Source organism: Erithacus rubecula, assembly GCF_903797595.1.
Source record: "Erithacus rubecula genome assembly, chromosome: 4".
Lineage (NCBI taxonomy): Eukaryota > Metazoa > Chordata > Aves > Passeriformes > Muscicapidae > Erithacus > Erithacus rubecula.
In genome coordinates this window covers 12,139,412-12,163,760 of record NC_136686.1, presented here as the reverse complement: position 1 = coordinate 12,163,760, position 24,349 = coordinate 12,139,412, and the positions used below count along the sequence as shown (strand labels likewise).

Genomic DNA, 24,349 nt, shown 5'->3' with positions numbered 1-24,349 from the left:
TTACAGTGTTACAGTGCAGGATGCGGGACCAACCACTTTACTGCTTTTCACTAACAACCACCACCGCAGGAGTAATGGAGCTCTGCGCCAAATTAGATACTCTGTTTTTATTTCTAACAGTCTCAATAAGGTAACACATTTGACTACTAACACAGATAACTCAGTTTTTTCCTTCGCTGCTCTTCAGGTCTCTTTTCTCAGTTTCGTATCACACAATAAAAAATTACAGATGTTTGATAATTTACATAGCCAAAAGTGGCTGTGTTTGTAATATGTGTATATATGCTCTATTAGATACTATTTATGTGTGGGAGATAAAACATGTGTTGGTTATAAAACAAGATTTTCCCAAAATGTTTATGTGTTTATTGAAGTTGGTGAACAAAATCATGAAACTGAAGGCCAGACATGAAGTTTCCCTTTATTTCTGCTCTTGTGAATGAAGTTTGAAGAATGAATATTGCCACAAAGTTAGTTTTGGGGAAGAAAAGATTAATTAATGCATATTTGTAATTTATCATGTAATCATAATAATATTAATCAAATATTTGAAGGGATTATTATAGTTGTAAGCAAGGCTATTTCTTACACTTTAGCCCTTGCATTGCTTTTTCCATAATAAACCAGTCAATGTAGTATTATTTATTATTCTTTTACTTTGTTAGCAGAAGACCATTGTCTTCTAGTTTAGATAGACTTAAAAACTGTAGCCAGAACTAAAATACTTGTTTTTGTAATCACTATATGATGGAGAGAAAGAAACACCATGTTCATAATATAAAGAAAATAGCACTTTTAGGAAAATATGTATTTTGGTGCTACTAAGAGTCTTGGCTTAGATTAGAAGTGCCAGAGGGAGGTAAAACAGGTAAACAGACGAAGCTCATGCTCAACACAAAATATATTTGCCATAGTCTTATGATAACTAATGTACCAAATCTGTCAGATTTGCTTATAGACCTCTTCAAAATCACTGAGAACTATTTACGTGACACAATATAAATCTGCATTGGTGCAGTTGGCCTGTGCTTTTCTGGCTCATATATTTGTGGTGGTCAATGCTGAGTGTTGCTTATGGGAGGAGAGAAACTATGTATTCTAAGCAAATAATAAGTTTAATCTGGTACCTTATCCTGGGAAACAATCTTGCAGTTCTCACAATGTTAATATAAATTACGTTGCTTCTCAGAAAGATGATTGGTCTGTTGTTTGTATTCTGCTTTTATGGGGTTTTGGACACAATGAATGTAAAAGAGGTTTTTTTTGTTTGTTTGGTACAGAAAATTCTTTGTACAGCTCTTGTATCCTGGATCATATTTAGAAGTTACACTGCCTAAAGCCAGTTCAGTAATGTTACAGTTTTATATGAATTGTTGGCCACTGGATGTCCTTTTTCTCAATCCCTGCATAAGAAGTTTCAATGCAGGTTTTATTGATAGCATTTTAGCAGGTAGTGTGCAACCTTTTCTTCTTCTAGTTCAAATATTGTAATACTTGTCACATTGCTATAATGGAGCAGAGTTTAGTTGTGTATGATTCAAGTTGGTCTCTGTAGGTGTTTATACACATGTGCACTTACTGACCATGGTTAACAAGATGCAGATATTTTAAGTATTCTATCCATAATGTATTTTTAGGATTGAAGAAGCTTCACCACCAGGTTGTGGATTTTGCCATATTCCATATGATGAATTGAACATGCCCTTTCCTGCTCACCTCACTTACTGTTACAACTGCAGGAAGCAAAAAGTTCCTGATGTCCTTTTCACTACAATTGACCTTCCTGTAGAGGCAGTAGTTGTTGGGAAGGGATGTCTTATTCAAGCCAGGTATCTGTCAAAATGATTCCTTAGTCTAGTAAAGTTTTGGTGATCTTAGAAAGAATTCCTTGTTAAAATTCAATGTGTCCTCAAACCTTATATTATATATCAAACCTTATACAGAACATACAATTGGCATGTGTTCTTGAATAGAATTACTCTCTGAAAATATCATTGCACTGGTGTGGGCTTTGAATTTCAGCTTGTAGGGCCTAATGGAAGATGACTAATGTATAGTCAGGGATGGGATTGCTATGCTCTTTGTTGTCTTCTTTTCAGACAAATATGGTTAATGCTTTAGCTGTGAGGGCATTTGGGTTTGGTTTGGTTTTGGGGCTTTTTTCTTCCTTCCAATGTGTGCCTTGAATAATTGTATTAATAGGAATTTTAAAAGTTCTGTCACTAGAAATTACAGTAGTAATTTTCTGCACTTGTGCCTGAAATGTTGGAGGCTTGCAGCAAGAGAAATAAACATTTGCATTGGGGGTCTTACTAGACGAAAAGCTGAAAATAGAAGTTTTCAGGTGACACTGTCTCAAGGAGTTCTTGTAAAGAACTGGAATTTTATTTTCCAGTTGCAGCAATCTAAAATGATTGACAAGAAGCTGTATTAGGTTCTACAATGAGAAAAAAAAGTCAAGATAACTTGTGATGCCTTTCAGCCTTCACAAATCCATTGAAGCTCTGTCTGTGCTGGTTTGTATTGCCAGGTTGTGCCGTCTGAAGAAGAAAGCTCAGGCTGAAGCAAATGCAACTTCTATCAGTAATCTCTTGCCATTCATGGAGTATGAAGTGCACACACAACTGATGAACAAACTCAAACTGAGAGGAATGAATGCCCTCTTTGGGCTGAGAATTCAGATTACTGTGGGGGAAAATATGCTGATGGGCTTGGCAGTAAGTACAGGGGATTCTGGGATTCTTTTGCTTTCTTACAGTATTTTTTCAGGAAGACATGAGTGTTGTGGGATTTGGGGTAACCAGACATATTAAACCATCATTTTAAGAGCAAGGTGTCTTAATTATTGTAAAATCAGGACAGACTTGTCTTTCATAATCAGTAGAAGAAGATTTAATTTCTTGAAAATGGTAGAAGACGAGATGATAAAAAGGAGATGAGAGGAAAAGAAACTTTAAACAGTTTAATGGCACAAATTGTAGAAAAATGAGGGTATTCTTCCAAGGTCCTGTCAAAGAGATCACTGTTCTTCAAATTGAATTGCAGTTCCATGACAATAAGGTCAATTAAGTCGGTAAATCTTTTGGTTATTTGGCAACAAGGGAAAGTTCTGTTGCCTTTTCTTTGATGAAACTGAAGAAATAAATGATGGATTTGAGGAAGTCAATAAATATTCATTAGCAGTATTTTCTAACCCCTTTCTTTCATGCTAGGATAGAATAGTGAAATATCCTTCCTGCATCAGAGGGTGCTTGGGTAATTCTGGCTGGCATCTTCTTTTGTCCTTCATTATCTGTTTCCTGTAAATAGAAATAGGGTTGTCACAACCTTACTGATGCTGTAAATGGTTTGGCCAAATTTTAGATCTTCAAAAACTGTAAGAAACTATTTGCTTATGCAAAACATATTAGGGCAGAGGCTTGAATTTTTAGTTTGTTTAGAATTTTTAGACAAGTTTCAGAGTTCCACCATGAGAAATGAAAAGGAGGGAGTTTTTTAAAAGAAGAGTAAAGTTTTTTCATAAGTGAACAGAGGAGAAAGATCCATTTATTTATTTTCAAGGTATATGCTTCTGTAATTTGCATGTTACAATGCTGTTTTTGCATAAGCATTATGGAAAGCTTTATATTAATATATTAGGAATTTATGCTTATATATTTGTCTTTTTCTTTGTGACTTCTGAAAAGTCTGCAACAGGTGTGTATTTAGCAGCTTTGCCAACACCTGGAGGTATTCAGATTGCTGGGAAGACTCCAAATGATGCCACCTATGATCAGCATATATCCCATATGCAAAAGAAAATAAATGATACAATAGCAAAAAACAAGGAACTTTATGAGATCAATCCTCCAGTAAGTAAATCTTTTATTGTTAAAAATAAAACATTCTGATTGAAATATATGCACTATATACCCATTTTTTCCTACTGAGTCATTCAGAATATAATTTTATTTATGAATAGAGATACAGAATATTTTGACTGTATTTTGGAAGGCTGCTGGAATTTTCAGATCCCTTTAGTCATATAGCCAAATCATAATTTGGTATTATTTAGATATATTTAGAATAACTTTTAGAATTATCTAATTCTTAGAAATGTTAACAAATTGCATGGAGTTGAATTACTTTTAAGCTGGGCAGAACATCTGTTAATTCTTTTGTTCTTTTTAGGAGTTACCAGAAGAAATTATTGGGTCTCCCGTTCCAGAGCCAAGACAACGTTCCAGGCTATTGAGATCTCAGTCAGAAAGCTCTGATGAAGTTACAGAGCTTGACCTTTCACATGGGAAGAAGGATGCTTTTGTCTTGGAGGTGATAAACATTTTCACTGCTCATGTTCATATGTTCCTTCTCCTGGAATAGATATTAAAGGAAAAAAAAAAAAGTTTTCTTACTCATCTTCAAAAACAGTTCCTAAATTGGGTGTGATTTTTTTCCCTTCTGTACCAACAGAAAAAATGAAGTATTAAGATTTTGCTTTGTGTCTCTTTCTTGTTCTATTTGCTTAAAGCACAGCTGTCTACAGACTAGCTGAAAAAAATTGCCCTGCTGTTCATGAATGTAGGAATCTCTAGAATAATAATAAAGAGCTGTTAAGAAATGTCTTTCTGCTTGCTTCAAGTAGCAGATCAGACTAATAAAAAACTTTAGACTATTTTTATAAACACTGAGGTTCTATATTGCCACACTTTATATTTAGCAAATAAGATTGTATTTTCTTCCTGTTTCAAAGCTCTTACTGTTGTAGATGAACATTCAATATTATTAGATATATATATACAGAATTGCAACCCAGAATGGGTTGTATTCAAAGCATTCAAAAAACTGCATGTGCCAAGAGAGCACATAAAAGAAGATTTTCTGAATTTCAGCTATTGCTTTTCACAATTTAAGAATTCACAACTTCTGACAGTACCTTCCAGTTCTTACTACAGCTGTAAATAGAAAGAACAACACCTACAGATAAAGGACATAGATTTCTTTTACCCCTCTATTTACTAAAATTCAAAGATGTGATTGAACATTGTCTGTTTTGAAGTCTTTAATACCAGCATGTTGAAGAAGGGCTGGAGTTTTGATCCTCTTGTAGATACAGTTAGTACAAATAACTATCACTGGTTTAAAATCCACTTCAAAATACAGCCTGTAATTGCAACCTAAGGTACATTTAAGGCTTTGTTAATCTTCACAAATCACATTTTCATAGAAGATAATCTGGAAGAAGGGTTGTAGATAGGAAGAATATGGGAGCACTTTAACAGCAGTTTGTTTGAAAACTGAGGTATGAAAGGAGAGTGAAAAAAGAACAGTTGGGGGAGTTCGGATAATAAATTTAGATTGGTTGGTGCTTTTGCAAAAAGGGTCAAATACCTTTATAAAAAAATGAGGATTTTGTAAGGTATTTTTAGAAAAAAAATACTTATCTGCAGAATAATTTACTACTGTTTTATTTGAGATATTGGATATTTGATTGATGATTATTGAATATCAGAAACAATATTCCAGAAGATTTAGTTAAACTCCCAACTAAGCTTTCTGGAGTAAAATCATTGTTCACTGAAGCTATGTAAGAAAAAGTAGTAAAAATTTCATTGCGATGAGGATATGCTCAAAGAGGTGGAGAAGGCAGTTATGAGAGGTTATCTGTGTTGGTTTTGTTTAGTTTTTGGGTTGTTTTCTGAAGAAAACAGAGAGAGCCCCTTTTACATGGAGAGTGAGAAGGAGACACATTACTTGACAGAAAACCCTTCAATAGTGGAGTTAAATTATAAACCATTTCTAGAACACTTGGTAAGAAAATGTTGGGAGTTAGAGGTAAATTTGGATCTCTTGCAGGTCAATAAGACAGGATGAATGTAAAAGACGCACCAGAATTATTTACAGATGGTAGCAGGGCTCTCAGTCTGATCTCAAATAAGAGAGTTAAAGGTTCAATGAAGTAGTGGTTATTTTATTTTTCTTGAGTTTCTTACTGACACAGCAACATGATTTTCCCTTTTTGCAGATTGATGACACAGATGCAATGGAAGATGTACATTCTTTACTGACAGATGTTCCACCACCTTCTGGTATAGTTACAGCGACATTTTTCTAATTTATCCTGTGGGCTGCAAAATGACAAAATATGACTTGGTTTATTAAAAATTATTTTAAAAGTTTGAAGAGAACTGGCAATATTACTGTTTCTGAGTATTTTTAGACTGAATTATGAATGTAGGTTCCAGGTAAATGAAAGCAGAGTAGAGAGCTAATTATTGCCTGGTATCGGTTGTCTTTATGCTATTTATCATTGTATAGCTATGTCATACCTTCCCCAACAGGTCTGAATAAGAGGCAAATATAGTTGTCCATTATATAGAAATTGCTCTGGACATTTGATTTGTCCTTCTCCTTCCTCTTGTCATGGTGAATTTCTGAGAAAGTCTTAGTTTCCTTCCTAATAACTGATATTAGTGTTAATAATTTTGAGTCATGTTGAGCTCAGAACTATCCTTGTTATCTGTTACTATCACCAAATCTTTTATTCCTCACTGATTATCTAATTCTGCTGCAGTTGATTTTATTGCCCTAAATTAAGGCTATCAGCAATCATCTTATTTTATCCTCTTCTGAATGTAAGTTATAAATGTGTTTGAAGCACAAAATCCAGAATTACAGATGTCTTCACTGTGAAAATTAAGCATTTTTGTCCCTCTTTTTCTAATCTTATATTTGCATTTCATTTGATGATGCTTCATTCTTAGTTTCTTAAAAGAGGCCTTGGTGAAGGATCTTTCCAAATGCTTCCTGATACCCAAAGTAGGTGGTATAAGTCAGGTGCCTTTTGTCTGTATGCTTGTTGAGAGCTTTCTTGTTTTTCCATCTCCTCATGAACTCCCTTTTCTGGAATAGTTGCTATGGATCAATAATAGAGATATCTGTACTAAGTAGATTAGTAGGACCAGTCACTTTATCACCTTATCACTTGAAGATTAAAGAATGTTCTTCTCTGGTTGTGGAGTAAGTTAATAGCTCAGTGTGAATTAGCTGTTTGATCTCTTGCCTATTCTGTGGTTTATAAGAATCTTCCTTTTCATTTGCCTTTTTATTCAATATCTCCTTCAGACACTTGTTCAGGACAAAAAAACAAGGGACTTGTTTTCTGCTGTTATGGAAAGCTCTTGTACACTGCTGTAAAAAGAAAAGCGTGTTTTCTGCTTTCATGTTATTATTTCTGCATATCCTTTCTAAATCTTATTTGATTCTTCAACAGAATTTCTGCTTTTGATGTTCTAAAAGATAGTCTATTAATATTTATACCCTCTGCAAGCTCCTACACAATTTCTTTTCATTTTGTGCTTTTATATAGACTCTACTGGCCTCTTTTCTGCTTTTTAACTGTGTCTTCAGGCTTTCAGAATTGCTGATTTGCTGTTAGTAACTTATTTTACTCTGCTGTTTAGTCATTATACTTCTGATTTTTATTTGCATTCAGTCACTACTGTAGTTCCTTTGCAGCATTTACTGTGCTCTTTATTAAAGGTTGGCTCTTTAGCTTTTCATATCACACCTTTTAAAAAAAACATGTCTCATTTGTACATAGTTTATCTAATAGAAATAGGTGGAGCGGTTGTGGATTTGGGGTGTTGGCCCCTCCTGCAAGAATTCTGTATTTGTTTTTTGAATGTTGATCTCATTTCTGGTGTATTATTCAATATTCAAAACCACATGAGGGAAAATACTTGCAAAGCTGTGTCACATATGTTTTCTTTACAAGTATTTTTATATTGCAGTGTATAAAATAGATTTTTTTCCCAAATATTTTCTTCACAGGTTTTTACAGTTGCAACACAGAAATTATGCCTGGTATAAATAACTGGACACCAGAAATTCAAGTAAGGTTATTCAAAACTGAAACTTTTTGCTAAATTGTATTGATATGTAAGGTAGTAATTGAAATGTATATTTTGAAAGATAAATTAAAGGACAGAAATACAAGCAGTATTTTAGTAAGAACAGTAAAGTAGAAGAACCTGTTTCTTTGTTGGTTTTTTTAATGCTGTTATGTAACTAATAACCTAATACAGAAATATGAAAGTAATTACAGTAAATATGAACATCAAGGTTTTGGCTTTTTGAAAGGTTTGACTAGGTTTGAAGCCCCTTAAAGGGAACAGATTATTGACTGTGTTGCTTAGCTGACATATTTTGTTACTTAGTTAACATATATGTTAAGACATTTTACATTGTTTTCCTTCTTTCTTACTTTAAGACACTGGATAAAATATGTTGGCATATGTTGGCAAAAAACCCCATGTTTGTTTCTAATTCAGATGTTCACAGCAGTTAGAGTGTCCAGATTAAGCAACGTTAACCCAACAAATCAAACACTCAATAAGAACTTTAATGATCTCTGTGAGAATCTATTGAAGGTAAGAATCTTATTTCAAATACTTTAGGTGTTCAAATGGAAGCCAAGTAAAATTCAGCTATATTGAAAATAACATGTGTCTTGTAATATTGAAAATAGACTGCAAGGTGTCTGTAATTAGCTTGTGAGTTTCTGTAAAGATAGGCTCAGCCTTTTTTAGTGTATTTCCAAATAGTGTATTTTTAGTGTATTTCCAAGGCTTTTGGAATCTGAAGGAGTCCTTTGACTGACAGTATACTCTAGAAACAGAAAGACCGCACTACAGTAGATTGCATTCTGTCCTGACTTTTCACACATGTAATTCTTCTCCAAGAAAAAATTAACATCATTAGATGACTTCTACTATGAAAAGAGTTTTGATCCTTAATTTCTCTAAAATAAACCACACTTTTTTTCCTGAGTAACACAAAAGAATTTCCTGTCTTCAACAGAGTTTGTATTTTAAACTCCGGTCTATGGTTCCATGCTGTCTTTGCCATGTAAACTTTACTGTTGCTCTGCCAGAGGATGAATTAGTTCAGGTAAGTGAATTGCTGCTTTTAACTTCCAGTACATAGGCATGGCCCTAGAGTTAATGTTTGCTGCTCAGGGTAAACTGGGTTGGATTTGTTTTACTGCTATGTCTGGTGAATTCTTAGATTTTTTTTTTTTTTTTTACCTTATTATGATTCTATGCAAAGAACTGCTTGTTTGCAAAATTACTTTTCAGATTGCACAAGAGATCAACTTACCTAATATGCCAAATATTTCTGATTTGCAGATTGCAGTCACAGCTGTTGCTATTACATACGACAAAAACCAAGCACTACAAGCCAACAAAGCACCTACTGAAAAATCACAGCAAAGAGGTAAATATTGTGAGGCATCTTTCCTTTTTTTTAATCCTCAGTGCCTAATGTGTCTGGGTTTTAATTTCAGTTACATATACAGATACATATACAGACCACAGAATATTCTGAGTTGAAATAGACCTACAAGGACCATCAGGTTCAAATATACATATTTTTCAGTGATATTCTTTCAACACATAGAGGTTTTTTTAGAGTTCATGTACTTAACCTCCCGCATGATGACTTGCTTATCAAGTATCAGGTATTTGTTTTACATAATCAACAAATCTATAGTATTTTCTTATTTTGTGTATGATATTACTTGGATTGTTTTTCTCTAAAAGATAGATGTAACAGATGATGACATTTCTGTTTTATTTTGAAGCATGTGGTGTAAATCATCAGAGAATACTTGTTCTTATAAGTAGAAATTTTGTCCATACTTTAGGAAGGTGGAAAATAAATTCATAATACTTTTAAAAAAACCCAACCTTCTGAAAATCCTTAAGCAGGGCAATAATAGTTTTGGAGCTCAGGGAGGGAATAGAAGAGACTATTGTGATCTGCATATGTCACCTTGCTAATGAAGTACCATCTTATGTTAGAAATGTGTGCAGTCTGGAAGTAGAATTCAGACAGAACTCTGAGGATACTCAGTTCTTCAGAATGGAATTAGTAGAACAGAGCCATGTATTTCTAAAACAGTAGTTACGACTGACTTCTTCAGTAGTAGCAGTGAAGTGTTTTCACGTGAGAGAAGTGCCTATTTTTATTATAATAGCTGACTTAGATTCATCTGCAGAATCAAAATAAAAATTCTTGAATGGACTTCATTTTTTCCTAAAAATTTCAAATCTTTTAGTGGAACACAAGTTCTGCTCAGTGTTGCATCTGCATTTGTTGTCAAACAGCTGTTTTCAGAACTGCATCATTTCATGCAAATGCAAAAAGCCTGTTCAAGTCAGACCTGATTAAATTGTAATTACTAGCAAATCTTATTTTGGGGATTAATTATCAACTGGCCATGCTTTCTTTTTTGAAGCATCTACAGACAATGAAGAACAGCTACAATTTCCCTTGGAACTTTGCTCTGATTCCCTTTCTTCTCAACCATTCTCTCCAGCTAAAGGTCAGTTAAGGGGAAGAGTGTTAAACTGTTGTTTTTTATGGATTTTAAGTTATGCTCTTTCATAGTTGTAGAGGCTTTAAAATATCTATACTTTCACAGGCTTTAGATGTGCTTTGCTGCCTAAGCATAATGGGTATGTTTACTCCTGTTGTCAAATATTTTGAGAGGCACAGAAGATGGCATGGCTGATCATTCTGTCTGTATTTCCTGTCTTTGTATTTAGAATACTGAAGATGCTGCAAACCCACTGGATGTTGGGTGTCATTTGACATAACTGTCAATTACTTAATAATTAGGCTTGTCACATACTGTAAATGGCCAGTTTACTGTAAATGTAAATATAAAGTACCTCCATGTTTTCTCAGCCTCACATAATTAATCTTATTGTTTTCATGATGGGAAATACTGTGTCTACCAAATACTAGTTGCATGCAAATTTTCTTTAAGTGAAAGGAGCCTAAACTTGTATAGTAAATAATCTGTACAGTGCAGCACATCATAGCTATTAAACAGGTGCTTTATGTTCTGAGATAGAACTGTATTTCAAGAATGGTTGTCACAGTTCTTCTATGACTGCATTAGAAATTTCATTTATTGAAATCAGCACTCTTTAATTCGTTTTCCCTTGTTGGATTATCTACCAAAATCGTTACTGAGAGGAAATTAAATATCTGGGAATTACTGTAAATGTTTGAGCTCCCTTTTTTGCCTGTTATATCAGTTGTGTAAAGAAGGGTGCCTACCGTACTTTTGTATTTTCAGAGGCCAGATTAGTTTGAGCAAAAATATTCTTGCTGTTCTTTATTTTTTTAATGCATAACTTTCAATTTAACTGCTATTTTTTTTAATTTTAAAAAAGAGAAGCTATGCAGAAATTTCTGCTGGTGTCTCTCTACCCATTACTGGACTGTGCTCCCTGTGTGCTGGGCATTGACCAGTGGAGGGCAGCTTGTTCCCATGTTCCTCTTTTCCTGATAATTCACATCCCATATCGTGCTGTAGATAGAGCAGTTCAGCCAGACAATTATTCCATCTGTCATTTCTTCACATCTTCATTGTAGTTACATTTATTTAGCAGGTTATTTAATATATTTTTACTTCTGTAGGATTGTTGTTTTAAAAATATTGGTTTACAGTCTTATACAGGAGTCATCTTTAATAAAGAAACATATTAAAATTGCAAGGTAGATTTAGTAAAGTGAATTATTTAAAATAACTTACCTAAGTACAGAGTATACTATATAGAGGGTGGGGTTTTTTCATACTTGACTCTAAAATCTTTTATAAGGGTCATAGAATTGTGGAGTAGTTTGGGTTGGAAGGACCTTAAAGATCATCTCATTCCAACCCCCTGCCCTGGGCAGATAATAGATAATATTGCTAGATAATGTTGCTCACTAGATAATATTGCTCAGAGAGCCCCATCCAACCTGGCCTTGGACACTTCCAGGGATGGGGCAGCCACAACTACCCCAGGCAATCTCTGTCAGGGCCTCACCATCCTCAGGGAAGAATTCCTTCCTAATATCAAATCTAAAAATACTGTCTGTCAGTGTGAAGCCATTCCCCTTTGTCCTGTGACTCCAGGCCGTTGGAAATAGTCACTGCCATCTTTCTTGGAAGCTGTTGTCCTGTGCTACCTGACTCTGCTTAATAGATTATCTGAACAGAATTAATTTTGTTTTATTAGAAGTCCTGGAGAGTGCATGTTCCCACACAGGTATTCCTGCTGCTCAGAGAGGTGAGTTTCCTTAATTTAGCCATCTGCCAGAACAGAATGAGCATTCTTGGGATATTGGTATACTCTTTTTGGATGTGTCTTAATCCAGGAAGTGTTTACAACTTAACTGAGAATGCATGCTCTGGTGTGGCTTAATGATATCCTAATATTTTGATGTGATTTTTCATTATAAGAATTAGATTTGCTAATAACAGCCTCTCTGTCAGGTACATTGATATAACTTTGACAGAAAATAAGTCCCTGGGAAGAGAGCTGTTTTGCCTGTGTTAATTTGAGGTTAGCATGTGTTCCTCCCGTTTCTTCAGGATAATGAAGAAATGGTTTGCAATCCCCCGTTCCCTTTGTTTTTTTTAAAGATGTGCAAACACCCTACAACTAATACCAAAAGTCATAGCAGAAACAACTCATACTTCTTGTAATGATAATGGGAGGGGTGTTGGAGGGAGGATGTTGGGGCAAGGAAGACTGTTCTGTAAGGAATATTCATTTGTGTTTAAAACAGAGGTGTTCCGGTTTGTGACTCTTATCCTCATCACCAAAGCTATTTTTTTTTTCAGTCTGTAGGTTAGTTATTGATAAAGACAGTTGGGAAATTGAAATCCTTATCAGCAGCTCTTTGTAAGGAAAAAGACCAATGAAAATGAAAATTAAAAAAGGCTTAAATTAAGTTTTAAAAGCCATAATTTACAGCCTAAATTGACATTAAAAAAACTAATCTAGTATAAGTCCCTAATGACTGTATTTGCATGTTTTTTCAGTGCTGAAGTCCCACTCAGGCAGTTGGTTCAGAGCTGGGACATCACCAGAAATCGGTACTTTGGTTTGGAGAAGTCCAAACCTATTCTGTAACTTTTCCTTTTAAACAGACCTGCAAAACAGATGGTTGTTCTCTCTCAGACACAAATCATTGCTTCCTCAAAAAGGAGCATTGAGATGAGCAAGAGACATCATCCATATATTTTTTTCTGTTTTTTTTTTTCTTTTGTTTTTCTGTCTGTGTTTCCAGCAACGTCAGTTGATTACAGTTCCTTTGCAGACAGATGCAACAGCTGGATAGAGCTCATTAAACTGAAAGCTCAGACCATAAGGCGCGGATCAATTAAGACAAGTAGGCGGCTGTTTCTACCACATTCTGATAATCTGAGACATATCTCTGATTTCCCAGTGGTGATTTAGTGGAGTGCCCTGCCCAACAGTAGCATTGCAGATCACGGGGAGAATGAGTTCCCAAGTGTGAAAACTGCTGACATTGTTCTGTAATCTTACGTAGGGTTGATGAACCAGTAGCATAAAAAGCAAAATAAAGTTGCTGTAATTAGTTCTCCATACATGTGTACGCCTACTAATTGTATAACATCCACTGCATGGATGTAGGTGTGTGTGTGATCTTGGAAAATTGGGGGTGAGAAACAGGAAGCAATCACCAAGGGGACAGTCAAGGCAATGGTCACTAAATTAGCAAGTGGTGAGTTGGTTTTCAGTAGTACTTTCGCCACAGGTCTGACTATCTTGCTTAAATTAGCAGAGATTAATACCTATTTTAATGGAAAATGCTGCACTGGGGAAACAACAACTTTCACACTTCCTATAATTTGTTTTTCCAGCAGAATACATTTTTCAAAATGTTAGCACTTTTTTCCTTACCTTCACATTATAGCTGATGGTTGTATGTGCAGCTGCTCGCCTCAATGTTTTCCTTTTGCAGGAATGCCACTCTTTCAAATAAATGCCATTTCAGCTTCTTGTCTCCTTTTGCATGCTTTGCATGATGATTTCCTTTCTCACGTATATGGCTAAGCATCACAGGCAGCTGAATGTTGTCACCAAGCTATTTGGAAAACCATAAAGAAGAGTTTTTGTGTTTTGAGGAACAATGATGCATCTTTATAGTTATTTTCTCCTTGTTTTTTCCCCATTTTTCAGCTACTTCCCTTGAAAAAGCAAGTCCGTTGGCTGAGGGATACTTACGGCACCGTTCTGCCCCGTCATGCACCAATTCCACTGTCTCAGTTGTTAAGATGACACCTCTTTCCTTTCTCCCTGGAGCAAAAATAACCAAATATCTTGGGATAATCAACATGTTTTTTATACGAGAAACCACTTCTTTGCGTGAGGTGAGCTGTTTGGCAGGGATTCATTTTTTGTCAGGGAATAACTTTTTATTAATTGTAAGAATCAAGGCGTTTGAGTTGAGGTGTGGCACTGCCAGGGAGTAGAATTTGTGTCACTTGTGCTGCTGAGTGCAGAGCAAATTCCATTGTACTGCTTTTGTCATGGAGCACACAAAGCTGTTTTGTGTTTGGCACTGTTAGGAAGGTGTTAGCAATTGCCATTACTGTTTGAATTGGATAGAACACTAAACCAGCGAGTTCTTAAACAGAACTATATGGAAAAAATGTGTCTTTGACCAACAGTGGTATAAGTTTGGATCATTTGAATCCAAATTAAATGCTAAAGAAAAAAAAAACTACTCTTCTCTCATTCAGCAAGCCCAGTGGTGAACTTTCGCAGTGTATTTGGATTTTAAAATTCTTTGGTTAATATAATATTGCCCATATCATAGATAACATTATGCTAATTTTTAACACTGCATTCTGTGCATTCTCTGTAACAAAACTTCATCTGATGAGCATCTAAAATTACACCATGAGTCGGTGACCACACAACCAGCTTAGAGGTGATGTTCAAACCCTTATCTTCAGTCTTCATTGGGAAAACAAATAATTCTCTGAGCATGTCAAAATGCAAGCCAATGTTCCTTAAAATTTTCCTGTCATTTTGGGAATTAGCTTTATCTTTGTTTTTGGCCACAGAAATAGAGTGTACCTCTTGCCTGGTTTGTCAGTGCTGAAGAATTTGCTGTTTTTTCCTAATTACACATTGCTAGAATTACAGACCATATGTTAATAAAAATTGTCAAGCTTCCTGAAAATGGGCTGTGACCTCTCTAGAGAAACTTGTATCAGACAAACATTTTGTTTGGATCTTACTAGTTGCTTTTAACTTCCCCTTTCAACTTGAGAAAGCCATGTGTGAAAAGGACAGTGTTTTCAAAAGGATGTCAGAGCAGGGAAATGGTTACAGGACATTCCTGTACTAAATGCAGATTCTGTAGGTACAAACTCAATAGCTGATAAGCTTTGGTATCTGTGACAGGAAATCCCAACAAGGATTTGTGTTTGATTCAGCTCTTCCTTGAAGATGGAATGTTGCACAGTCCCTGGAATGCTGTCACTGTGCTGTTTCCAGCACCTAGGGGAGCTAATTTAAGTTATTTCAGCTATATAGGCAGGGTCACAAACTACTCTTACTACAGGATTGCCTTGAGTTATAATGGAGTCAGCACAGAGCTGTCATTATATCCATCTCCCTCTCTGTGGTTCAGGTCCTCCAAGAAAGTAATGACCAGCATTTTTGTTTGTAATGCTTTATGTTTTGCTTATGGTAGTGGTGAAATACGTATCAGAAGAAAAAATAAGTGATAATTTTAAGTCATATTAATCCGTTGTTCTTAGGCTTTGCTGTTTACAGGTATTACCTCTTGCCATCCAATGTTGTGTTAGGTTTATAAGACATATTTTTTTTTCCCCCATCAGTTGCTGTACCTTTAAAAGACTTGAACAAAATCAAAATTCCATTAGAATTATGAACTGGTATTGCATTTTGATTTCTTGCTGCAGTCGACTTTGTTCCAACTTTATGCTGGGTTTGATAAAATTGTATCTCTCCTTTTTGTTTGTAAATTTTCATCCAAGATATATTTTTTTATGCCTTTATGAGTCTATTCAGGGAACACTATACTCTCAGGAATGAGCACAGTCCATGGAAATTCAACTTAATTTAATCTCTTCTTCTACCTGCCTCTTCCATTTTTCCAGTGGCACACACACACACACACAGAGTTATGTGGGAAGTCTAGTGGTCTTGCCTTGCTTTCACTTGAATTCTGAAATTTTATATGTATATTGAACCAACAGTGGTCTCTGTTTTGATCAGTTTTTTTCCTCAGCATTTTCCGTGGATTTTTATTACTTTGATTGGTTGCCTGGTTTGCGTGCAGCAGATTTTTCCCCACAATTGTTGTTGCTCATATTCTTTCACAAGGATTTTTTTAGAAAAATCCATACTTGGTTGTTTTCCTTCTCCTTTGACATCAATTTAAATTCTTCAGTTTTACACCAAAGAAGTAAAAATGCCCCACAAGCACCATCAAGTCAAAATAATTAATGAAATAAGATGGCTAGAAGTTCCTTTGTGCTTCAGGGGTGAAAATAATAAAAAAAAATAATGGCTTGAATAGCTCAAGTCTTTGCCTTATTCCTTGCTTCCTTTTTATTTTGAGGGATCATTTCTTTAGTTGAGAACTAATGACAGCCTTTAACATACATGAAGTTGCAGTGATCAAAGGTAATGGTCACTCCTTACTGGGAATTTCCAAGAATTTCATAGAACCACAGCATGGTTTGGATTGGAAGGGACCTTAAAGACCACCTTGTTTCACTCCCCTGCCATGGTCAGGGATGCTTTCCATTATCCCAGAATGCTCCAAGACCCATCCAGCCTGGCCTTGGGCACTTCCAGGAATCCACGGGCAGCCGTAGCTTCTCTTGGCAGCCTGTGCCAGGGCTTCTCCACCCTCCCAGGGAAGAATTTCTTTCCAATATTCAATCTATTCCTGTCACTTTGAAGCTATTCTGTCGTGTCCTGTCACTCTAGGCCTCTGTAAATGGTCTCTCTCCATCTGGTTTGTAACTGTGACTCATTAAACAGTGAATGGCTTTGAAGTTCTCCACACCATTTAGGATTCACTAATTTATTCAGCTGATAAATATGCAAAATAAGTACTCAGCATCTTGTAGCTAGACCTAATATAATATGTAATGTATATTTTTTCCATTCTAGGAGGGTGGTGTCAGTGGCTTCCTCCATGCTTTTATTGCTGAAGTGTTTGCCATGGTGAGAGCTCATGTTGCAGCTCTGGGAGGGAATGCAGTTGTGTCATACATAATGAAGCAATGTGTTTTCATGGAGAATCCCAACAAAAATCAGGTACATTAGGATGCAAAATAACATGTGCTTTTGTGGTTAGTATGATACAAATACACATTTTATGTCTTTAAAAACCAGCAGTGCTGTAGAGCCATACCTGCACAATATTTCTTGATATCTTGGTATAACGTTTGAAGAATCCAAGAGTGTTCCTGTATTTAAAAAAAAAGTATGAGTATGCTTCATAAATATCCAGATTGACAAAAAAACCAAGTTTGCTAGAATGAAATAAATTGCAGGAAACAGTTGCACAGTAGTGCAGAACTTACTTGATATTTCTAATGTTGCAGTGTAGAATCTCCATGTAAAAATACCTGGAGCTGCTGATGTAAAATGCTCTATTTGTACATAAAGGGACAAATCTTAATTTGTAAAGACAATAACAAAATATCCAATAAATTAAATATATTCAAAAGCAAGTGTAGATATCCAGATATTTCATCTGTGGTGGTCTTTCAAGAATACATCTGCATGTTTGGTAACACACAAGTGAGTGGATAGAAAAGAAAATGTGGCACAGGTTGCCTCACCAATAAATTCTAATAATTTGTCCTTCTCCCGATCTCTGATTGTTCTGTGTAGTTATATTTAGCAGATATAAGTAAACATAATATTGTTTAATGTTTGGTAACTGGGTATTGTCTTTTTTCCAGGCTCAGTGTTTGATAAATGTCAGTGGTGATGCCGTCATCTTTGTCCGTGAATCTGAGCTAGAAATGCTGCCAGTGCAACCTTCTACAGTTGCTCCTCAGCCCACAAGTTCTGCAGGAGATGTCACAACATGAAGGCAGAACAAATGAAGTAGTCTCTGCTAAATATAAAGATTATTTAAAATGTGGGAATGTTTAGGTTTGCATCTTCAAAGTCAGTATTTCTCCATTCACAACCAAAATCCAGGACAATCATTTTTTTTGTTGTTGTTATATAACTTCCATAAGTCAGAGCAATGAACTGGCAGGTGTGCTCTGGTTCTTCTGTTACTATTCCTGGCCTCTGTAAAACCAGGCAGCAAGTGAGGCACTGAAAGGAGAACATGTAACTGTGGAAGGAAATACTCTGTTGCATTTTGAGCTGTTCAGTGGCACTGTGATAAGTTGTCATTCAGAACCATTTCTAAGTTTGAGTGTTGTCTGAGCTGATTCTCAGGTCAGGGTAGGAGGGAGGTGCCTGTGTTGGAAACTTTTGATGAAGAAGGGAGAGATTTGTGTGTAGGCCAAGAAAACATGGGCTGGACTCTGAAATTGCTTTACACTGTAGAGTATGAAGAGAGAAAAGCAGTACCAAAAAGTTACAGTTTGAATTTCTGCACGTTAAAAGTATTTTTTCTTGCTTTGTTGTTGTTTTTATATTTGGTTGCTGGGGGACGTTGTTTGTTTTTTAAATTGCCACACCACAATGCTGTGATCCTGGGCACCCTTGTGGTGGGACAAAACAACCCCAGAACACAATAAAAAGTTCCAGGGTATGTCTGATACTATTACAAGATGTTCACTTCAGTACTGACAAAGCAGGTCTTTTTGTTTTTTAAGACTTTGTGAAAGAATTGTCCTGAGGTTCATTTTCTTAAGGCAGGATCTGTCTCAAGCATGATATAAACAGTCCCCCAAAAATCAGTTGTGCAGAAGTTATTCTGCAGCCTCCTTCCTGTTTAAATGCCTGACTAATTGGAGATCAATATATGTGTGTGACACTGGTTCCTGCAGGTTGCTTTTGTGTTTGGGGTTTTTTGTTCTTTTCTAGTGCTGTAACTGGGAAATAAGGGTACTGCAAAGACAGTAAATTTGTCATTTCCAGTAGAAGTCTGAAAGGTGGTGATACTCTGTCGTAAAAAACAAACAAAAAGCCAAACAAAAACCATTTATTTGAAGATGCATTCTTGCTTAATTCTGGCAATATTGTACTTGGAACTTGAACAAGATGTAAACTTGAATGTAAATATTCTGTTTAATGTTGAAATTAAGCAATGGAATGATTATTTGTTAAAACTAATTATTTCATAAATGAGCATGAAAATCATTCTTGCACAATAAATATCTTTATAAAATTCACTGTCTTAATACATGTGCATTAGGTAAATGTATAAGTACTAAATGTGTACTTAATGTCCCACCCCCATTCTCCTTAGAGGAATATTTTTTGTATAGCATGTTACAACTTCATCTGTATCCTGGACTGAAAATTGTATCCTGGGCTGCATCCAAAGCCCTGTGAGCAGCAGGGGAGGGGGGATTGTGCCTCTCTGCCCCACTCTGGTAAGGTCTCACCTGCAGAGCTTCTTCTAGCCCAGAGGTCCCAGCATAGGAAGAACATGGAGCTGCTGGAGTGAGTCCAGAGGAGGCTCCAAGATGATCAGAGGGATGGAGCAGCTCTGCTGTGAGGAAAGGCTGGAAGAATTGGGATTGTTCAGCCTGGAGAAGAGGAGGCTTTGAGGTGACCTCATGGTGGCCTTCCAGTGCCTGAAGAGAGTCTGCAAGAAAGGTGGAGAGACTATTTACAAGGGTCTGGAAGGGGAAATGGCTCCAAATTGACCCAGAGTAGGTTTGGATTGGATATTAGGAAGCAATTCCACCCTGTGAGAGTAATGAGGCCCTGGCAGACATTGCCCAGGGAAACTGTAGTTGCCCCATCCCTGAAAAAGTTTAAGGTAATGTTGGAGGGAGCTCAGAGCAATCTGGTCTAGAAGGTGTCCACTCCCACTGTTCCCAACAACCCCTAAACACTCTCCTCAACACCTCCCCCATCCTCCCAACAGATGAACTTTTGAAGCTGTTCCAACCCTAACCATTCTATGACCCTGTAATTCTGGTATTTTGGGAGTTAATCGCCCTTTATATTTGAAGTGTTTGAATTTAGCACTTACCAGAACACATCATTTTGCTAAATTCTGTAACTCTTAAAACCAAAGCTGCCATAAATTAATTGGTCTGTAAATAGTTGTGGCTCTTGATTATTTTGTGAGGCAAAGCTTGTTTCCCTTTGAAGCTAATGGCAGAATGTGAATAACTTCAAAAGATCTTGGATCTGGCACAAAAGGTTGTTTCCAGCATAAGTATTCAGCATGGAATATCCGAAGTAGCGTGCTAAAGTAGCTGGTTTTGATTATTTTTCCTTTTGAAGGGTGGTAGTTGCTTCTATGGAAGCATTAATGACATCTTTTAATTTCTAGTTGTTTAAATGTCACAGCTTCCTCTAGTGAGTTTCTTTAGACATAGAAACAAGCCCGCAGCAGTGGCAGGAGCAGCGGGAGTCCAGGCCCGTGCTGGGTGTTAAGGTGTAGCAAGAGCCTGACTCAGGGGCAGAAAAGAGCTGGGCTGGGCACTGGAGCCAGGCTCCCACAGGCAGCTGGGACGTGTTCCCTCCGGAGAGGCCCTGTGCATCCGGCTTCCCTGGAGGCATCCAAGCGGATGGTGAGAGTTCCTCCCCGTGGGGACAGGTGTTGAAATAGTCTCAGCTCAGTAGCTGCTCTTGCGAGAAGAGGTTCACCCTCGGTAAGGAGAAGCAGTCGAGGGCAAAACTCCGCAGTGCAGCAAATCCTCTGGGCATGAGCACTCTGGCACCAAACCATGGAACTGTCTCCACTGATCCCAAGAGAGGGCTGAGCCCAACCCCTTACTCCCAGCCAAGTCTCTCGGTATCTCTGCACTTCCCGAGGGAAAATCCCCCCCCAGCTACTAAACTCACTGCCCAGCTAAGAGACTACAGCCAACTGCACCCCTTAACCCCCCCTCCCCTTCCTGGCCACATATTTTCTCTCTCTCTCAACTGCCCTCATTCCCATCTCTTAGGCAACAAATGGGAGAAAACTTCCCTGAAGGAAAGAAGAAAAAAAAAAGAAAAAAATCCTAACCTCCAACACGTGAATATTGCTTTTTACAGTCTCCTGTGCTACAAATAAACTGAGATTAATTTTAATAATGTAAGTAGAGTGGCATCAAATTCAACAAAGTTGGTGTTTACTTCCTTTGAGGAAAGGTTTATTATGATTTGTCTGAACTCATTATAGAGTTTAGACTTTTAAAAATCCAAGCAGGCTCCTCTGAAATAAAAGGACACAATTAAATCAGCATCCAAACTAAATGGGAATGTGAAAATAACCTGGACAAAAATTTGCTCAGTGCAAGCAATAATTAAAATTTAACCTGATTAATTTTACTTGATAGTCTGCAGTAGAACAACTACATTGTCTCTTTTAATTTAATGAACCACAAAATCCTTAATTTCTGCAATTAAAGAGATGTATGGGACAAGCTGCTGATCTCTCAAGCGCCCCAGCTGTACTTTAGAGACAAATTTGACAGGAACTGATGTGAGATGTGAGACTTCTCAGAGCAGTAGCCCAAGCCATTAAGAAGTCTGACATTAGAGGCTGAGAGTAATTAGTAATTGGGTGGGTGTCCTGGTTTGAAAGGACAGATGTCTGCCAGTAAAGGCAGGAGTTTTCATTTGAAATAGAGATTTTAATTCCACTTCCCCCAAGTATTATCATTGTTTGAATCAAGGACTCTGAGGCAGAGATAAGGGGGTGGGAATAACAGCTCTTTTACTAATATATCTAACTGTACAAGCAGAAAACAACAGCAGTTGTTAAAATTACTGACAGAACAGAATAGATAACTCGGTTCCAGTCCTTTCTCAAGCTGCAGCCACTCTCTCTGTGCTCGGTTCCGTAGAGCAGGTGGGAGCGCAGGCGGGAGGGGCGGCAGCGGCCACGCCGGTCTCGGTGGGAACGGGCTGGAGCGGTGGCTCCTCGCTCACCGTGTGTGTCCGGGTGATCAGCTGTGTCCGCAGAGGCAGGAGGCTGGAACGGGGCAGATGCAGGGCAGGTGATCACAGAGGGTCTGGCTCTCCTGTGCTCCATCGCGTGGGACTGCACACGGGGCGTCCTCCTCCGAGCTCGCCGGAAACACGAGTCCCTTCCGGAAGCCCGAGAGGCCCCTCCAGGAGCCGCTGGCACTGACCCCTTTTGTCTGGAGTCATCAGAGATCCCGAGTGTAACCCGGCCAGCTCCATTGGCATGATAATGGGAAAAATTCTTTCAATTGACACAGTAATAGAAAAACACTCAACCCCCAACAGTGTGTTAAGCATAGATTTGTTTGATAGCAAAAAGCTACTCTGGGGAAGATACCAACAGTGTTTCATTAATTTCTTTGCAGCTTGTTCTATTACAAAATTCCACAGCCAAATGGTTTCAAATACCTTCTGCAAAGTGAATAAGTGTACTGGATCCTTGTTCTGGTTTAGGGCAAATTTATGGAGAAAACCTCTGAATGGGGTCCCTCTAGGAAACATATTCAAGCACTCCCTCCCCAAACTGGTGGGGGGAAATATTTTCCTCAGAGAGAAGTGGAAAAAAACCCTGTTTATATAACAGGCAAAACACTTCCCAGAACAAAAATGAACAATACTAAACAACAAAACCTGTTGCTGCTCCGAAGAGATGACAAATTCAGAAGAGTCCCTTCTGTGGGTCACAGCCCAGCTCACTCAGGCTGTTCTCAGTCCCTCTGTGGGTCACAGCCCAGCTCAGTCAGACTGTTCTCAGTCCCTCCAGCTGGGAAATGCTGCGGCCCAGGCCAGGTGTGAGCTCCCGGTGCCCTTCTGGATTTTCAGTCCAGAGCAGGTTCAAACAACTTCAAGAAAAAGGAAAAAAACCCCACAATCCAAGGAGTTTCTCTGCTTCAGCTAGCCAGAAACTAACTAAGAGCAAAGGAGAGCTCTCTCCTGCTGTCCACTTCAGGCAACACAGTCTGTGTGAAGGATGCTGGGGAGCAAATGCAGTCTCTGATAACAAACTCTTCACCCTTCTCTCCCCCTTCACACCTGGAGCCAGCCTTAAAGTTGCTGAACTCAATATTCAACACCAATAGAGCAGACGACTGGGGATACAAGCATTATAAAGTCACTCCAAGACACCTTTTTAAGCACCATCATTTAACTTTCTCACTGTAAGGAAAATTAATCCACAAACACCAGAGGTTTTGTCCAAAAAGGAGACAGAAGAGTCCTTTTCGCTTTATTCGAATAAAGGGAGAGGCCACGGGGCATTCCCCTGGGATCTCTCAAATTTTGGAGGACGCAGCCTCCCTTTTTATCCTGTTTTCCCAGCCGCTTTTCCCTCTCTCTTTCCCCATTGCCTGAGGTACTTGAGAGGCACAGACTTCCTGGAACACCTGACACCTGACATTCCCCTCTAATGTATAACCCTTCCCTCTTAATTTTTAATTCTTGTAGAATTTATATTTTCCCCCCCGTTGCTTCTTTCATCTTCTGTTACCCAATTTCATTTACAAGAAAACCTACACTTTGTTTGTAAAGGCAAATCTCTTTTTCCATTCATCAATCAGTGTAATCCCTTACATAGTTTCTTTTATCTCTAGGTGCTAACTTTGTCTACAAGTTGTCTTACAACTTGTTTGTAAAGACAAATGTAAATTCCTCTCATCACAAAATATTTATTCTGATTTCCTTAAAGCTTACAGAAGGTGTGACACTATTCATCTTGAACAAACTAACCAGACAAGGCACTAAACCTATGCAGTGAGTGGCAGTGGCTCTGTGGTACTCAGCTGGTGGCTGGGGTTAAACCACAGCACTGTCTTACGATGCTACTGGAGAAGGAAAAAATATACACTCCAATGACAACCACAGATATTTTTGGCTGGCTAGACACAGATTTAATTCATATGATTTGCTTGAATGGTATAATTATGATATTAATTTTCATCATATTTCCTATATACAAATGCAAGTGCAGAAACAGAAAACTGAATTGGCAGCCAATGAAATGCTGTTAACACACAGGAAATATCTCAGACTAAAGTAATTTGCAGATCATGAGAATAGGTGGAAGTGAAGCAGCAAGAGAAAAGGAAAAAATGATATATGGAGACGACAAGAAATCAAATGAAATACAAATATTATTTTTATGCATTTTACCAGCTATGCTTACTTTTCCGGTAAGAAAATCTCATATTATATTAGCCCTGACTACCTTAATGACAGGGAATTCCAATATTTTTTGACTGTTCTCTGGCATGGTGTCCAAAAAAATTCTAAGGTTGCTAAAAGGTGGGGACTGAAGGCACCTGGAGCTAGAATTAGTGGAAAGAACTAGTGGAAAAAAATGCAGTCATGCAAAGAATAGAAGTATGTATGGGTGGAATGATGAGGGGAAATACCCATGGACT

General features: G+C 37.4%; 1 protein-coding gene across 18 annotated transcripts in view; it reads left to right on the top strand.

Annotated features, from left to right (window-relative positions):
- Window positions 1-19,207, top strand: part of C2CD5 (C2 calcium dependent domain containing 5) — a 56,354-nt gene extending 37,147 nt beyond the window's left edge. For 6 of the 18 annotated variants that reach the window (XM_079303409.1, XM_079303406.1, XM_079303398.1 and 3 more), the window contains 15 exons: window positions 1,638-1,829; window positions 2,531-2,717; window positions 3,687-3,851; window positions 4,171-4,311; window positions 6,005-6,068; window positions 7,813-7,874; window positions 8,313-8,411; window positions 8,842-8,931; window positions 9,171-9,258; window positions 10,283-10,369; window positions 12,060-12,110; window positions 13,117-13,218; window positions 14,034-14,224; window positions 17,013-17,159; window positions 17,813-19,207. In XM_079303409.1, the coding sequence (XP_079159535.1) occupies window positions 1,638-1,829; window positions 2,531-2,717; window positions 3,687-3,851; window positions 4,171-4,311; window positions 6,005-6,068; window positions 7,813-7,874; window positions 8,313-8,411; window positions 8,842-8,931; window positions 9,171-9,258; window positions 10,283-10,369; window positions 12,060-12,110; window positions 13,117-13,218; window positions 14,034-14,224; window positions 17,013-17,159; window positions 17,813-17,944 (1,798 nt within the window). In that variant the 3' untranslated portion in view covers window positions 17,945-19,207. Of the gene's footprint in view, window positions 1-1,637; window positions 1,830-2,530; window positions 2,718-3,686; window positions 3,852-4,170; window positions 4,312-6,004; window positions 6,069-7,812; window positions 7,875-8,312; window positions 8,412-8,841; window positions 8,932-9,170; window positions 9,259-10,282; window positions 10,370-12,059; window positions 12,111-12,868; window positions 12,923-13,116; window positions 13,219-13,484; window positions 13,576-14,033; window positions 14,225-17,012; window positions 17,160-17,812 lie in introns of those variants that run through there. The other 12 variants (XM_079303407.1, XM_079303397.1, XM_079303408.1 and 9 more) reach the window with 4 other exon arrangements.
- Window positions 19,208-24,349: the final 5,142 nt, after the last annotated feature.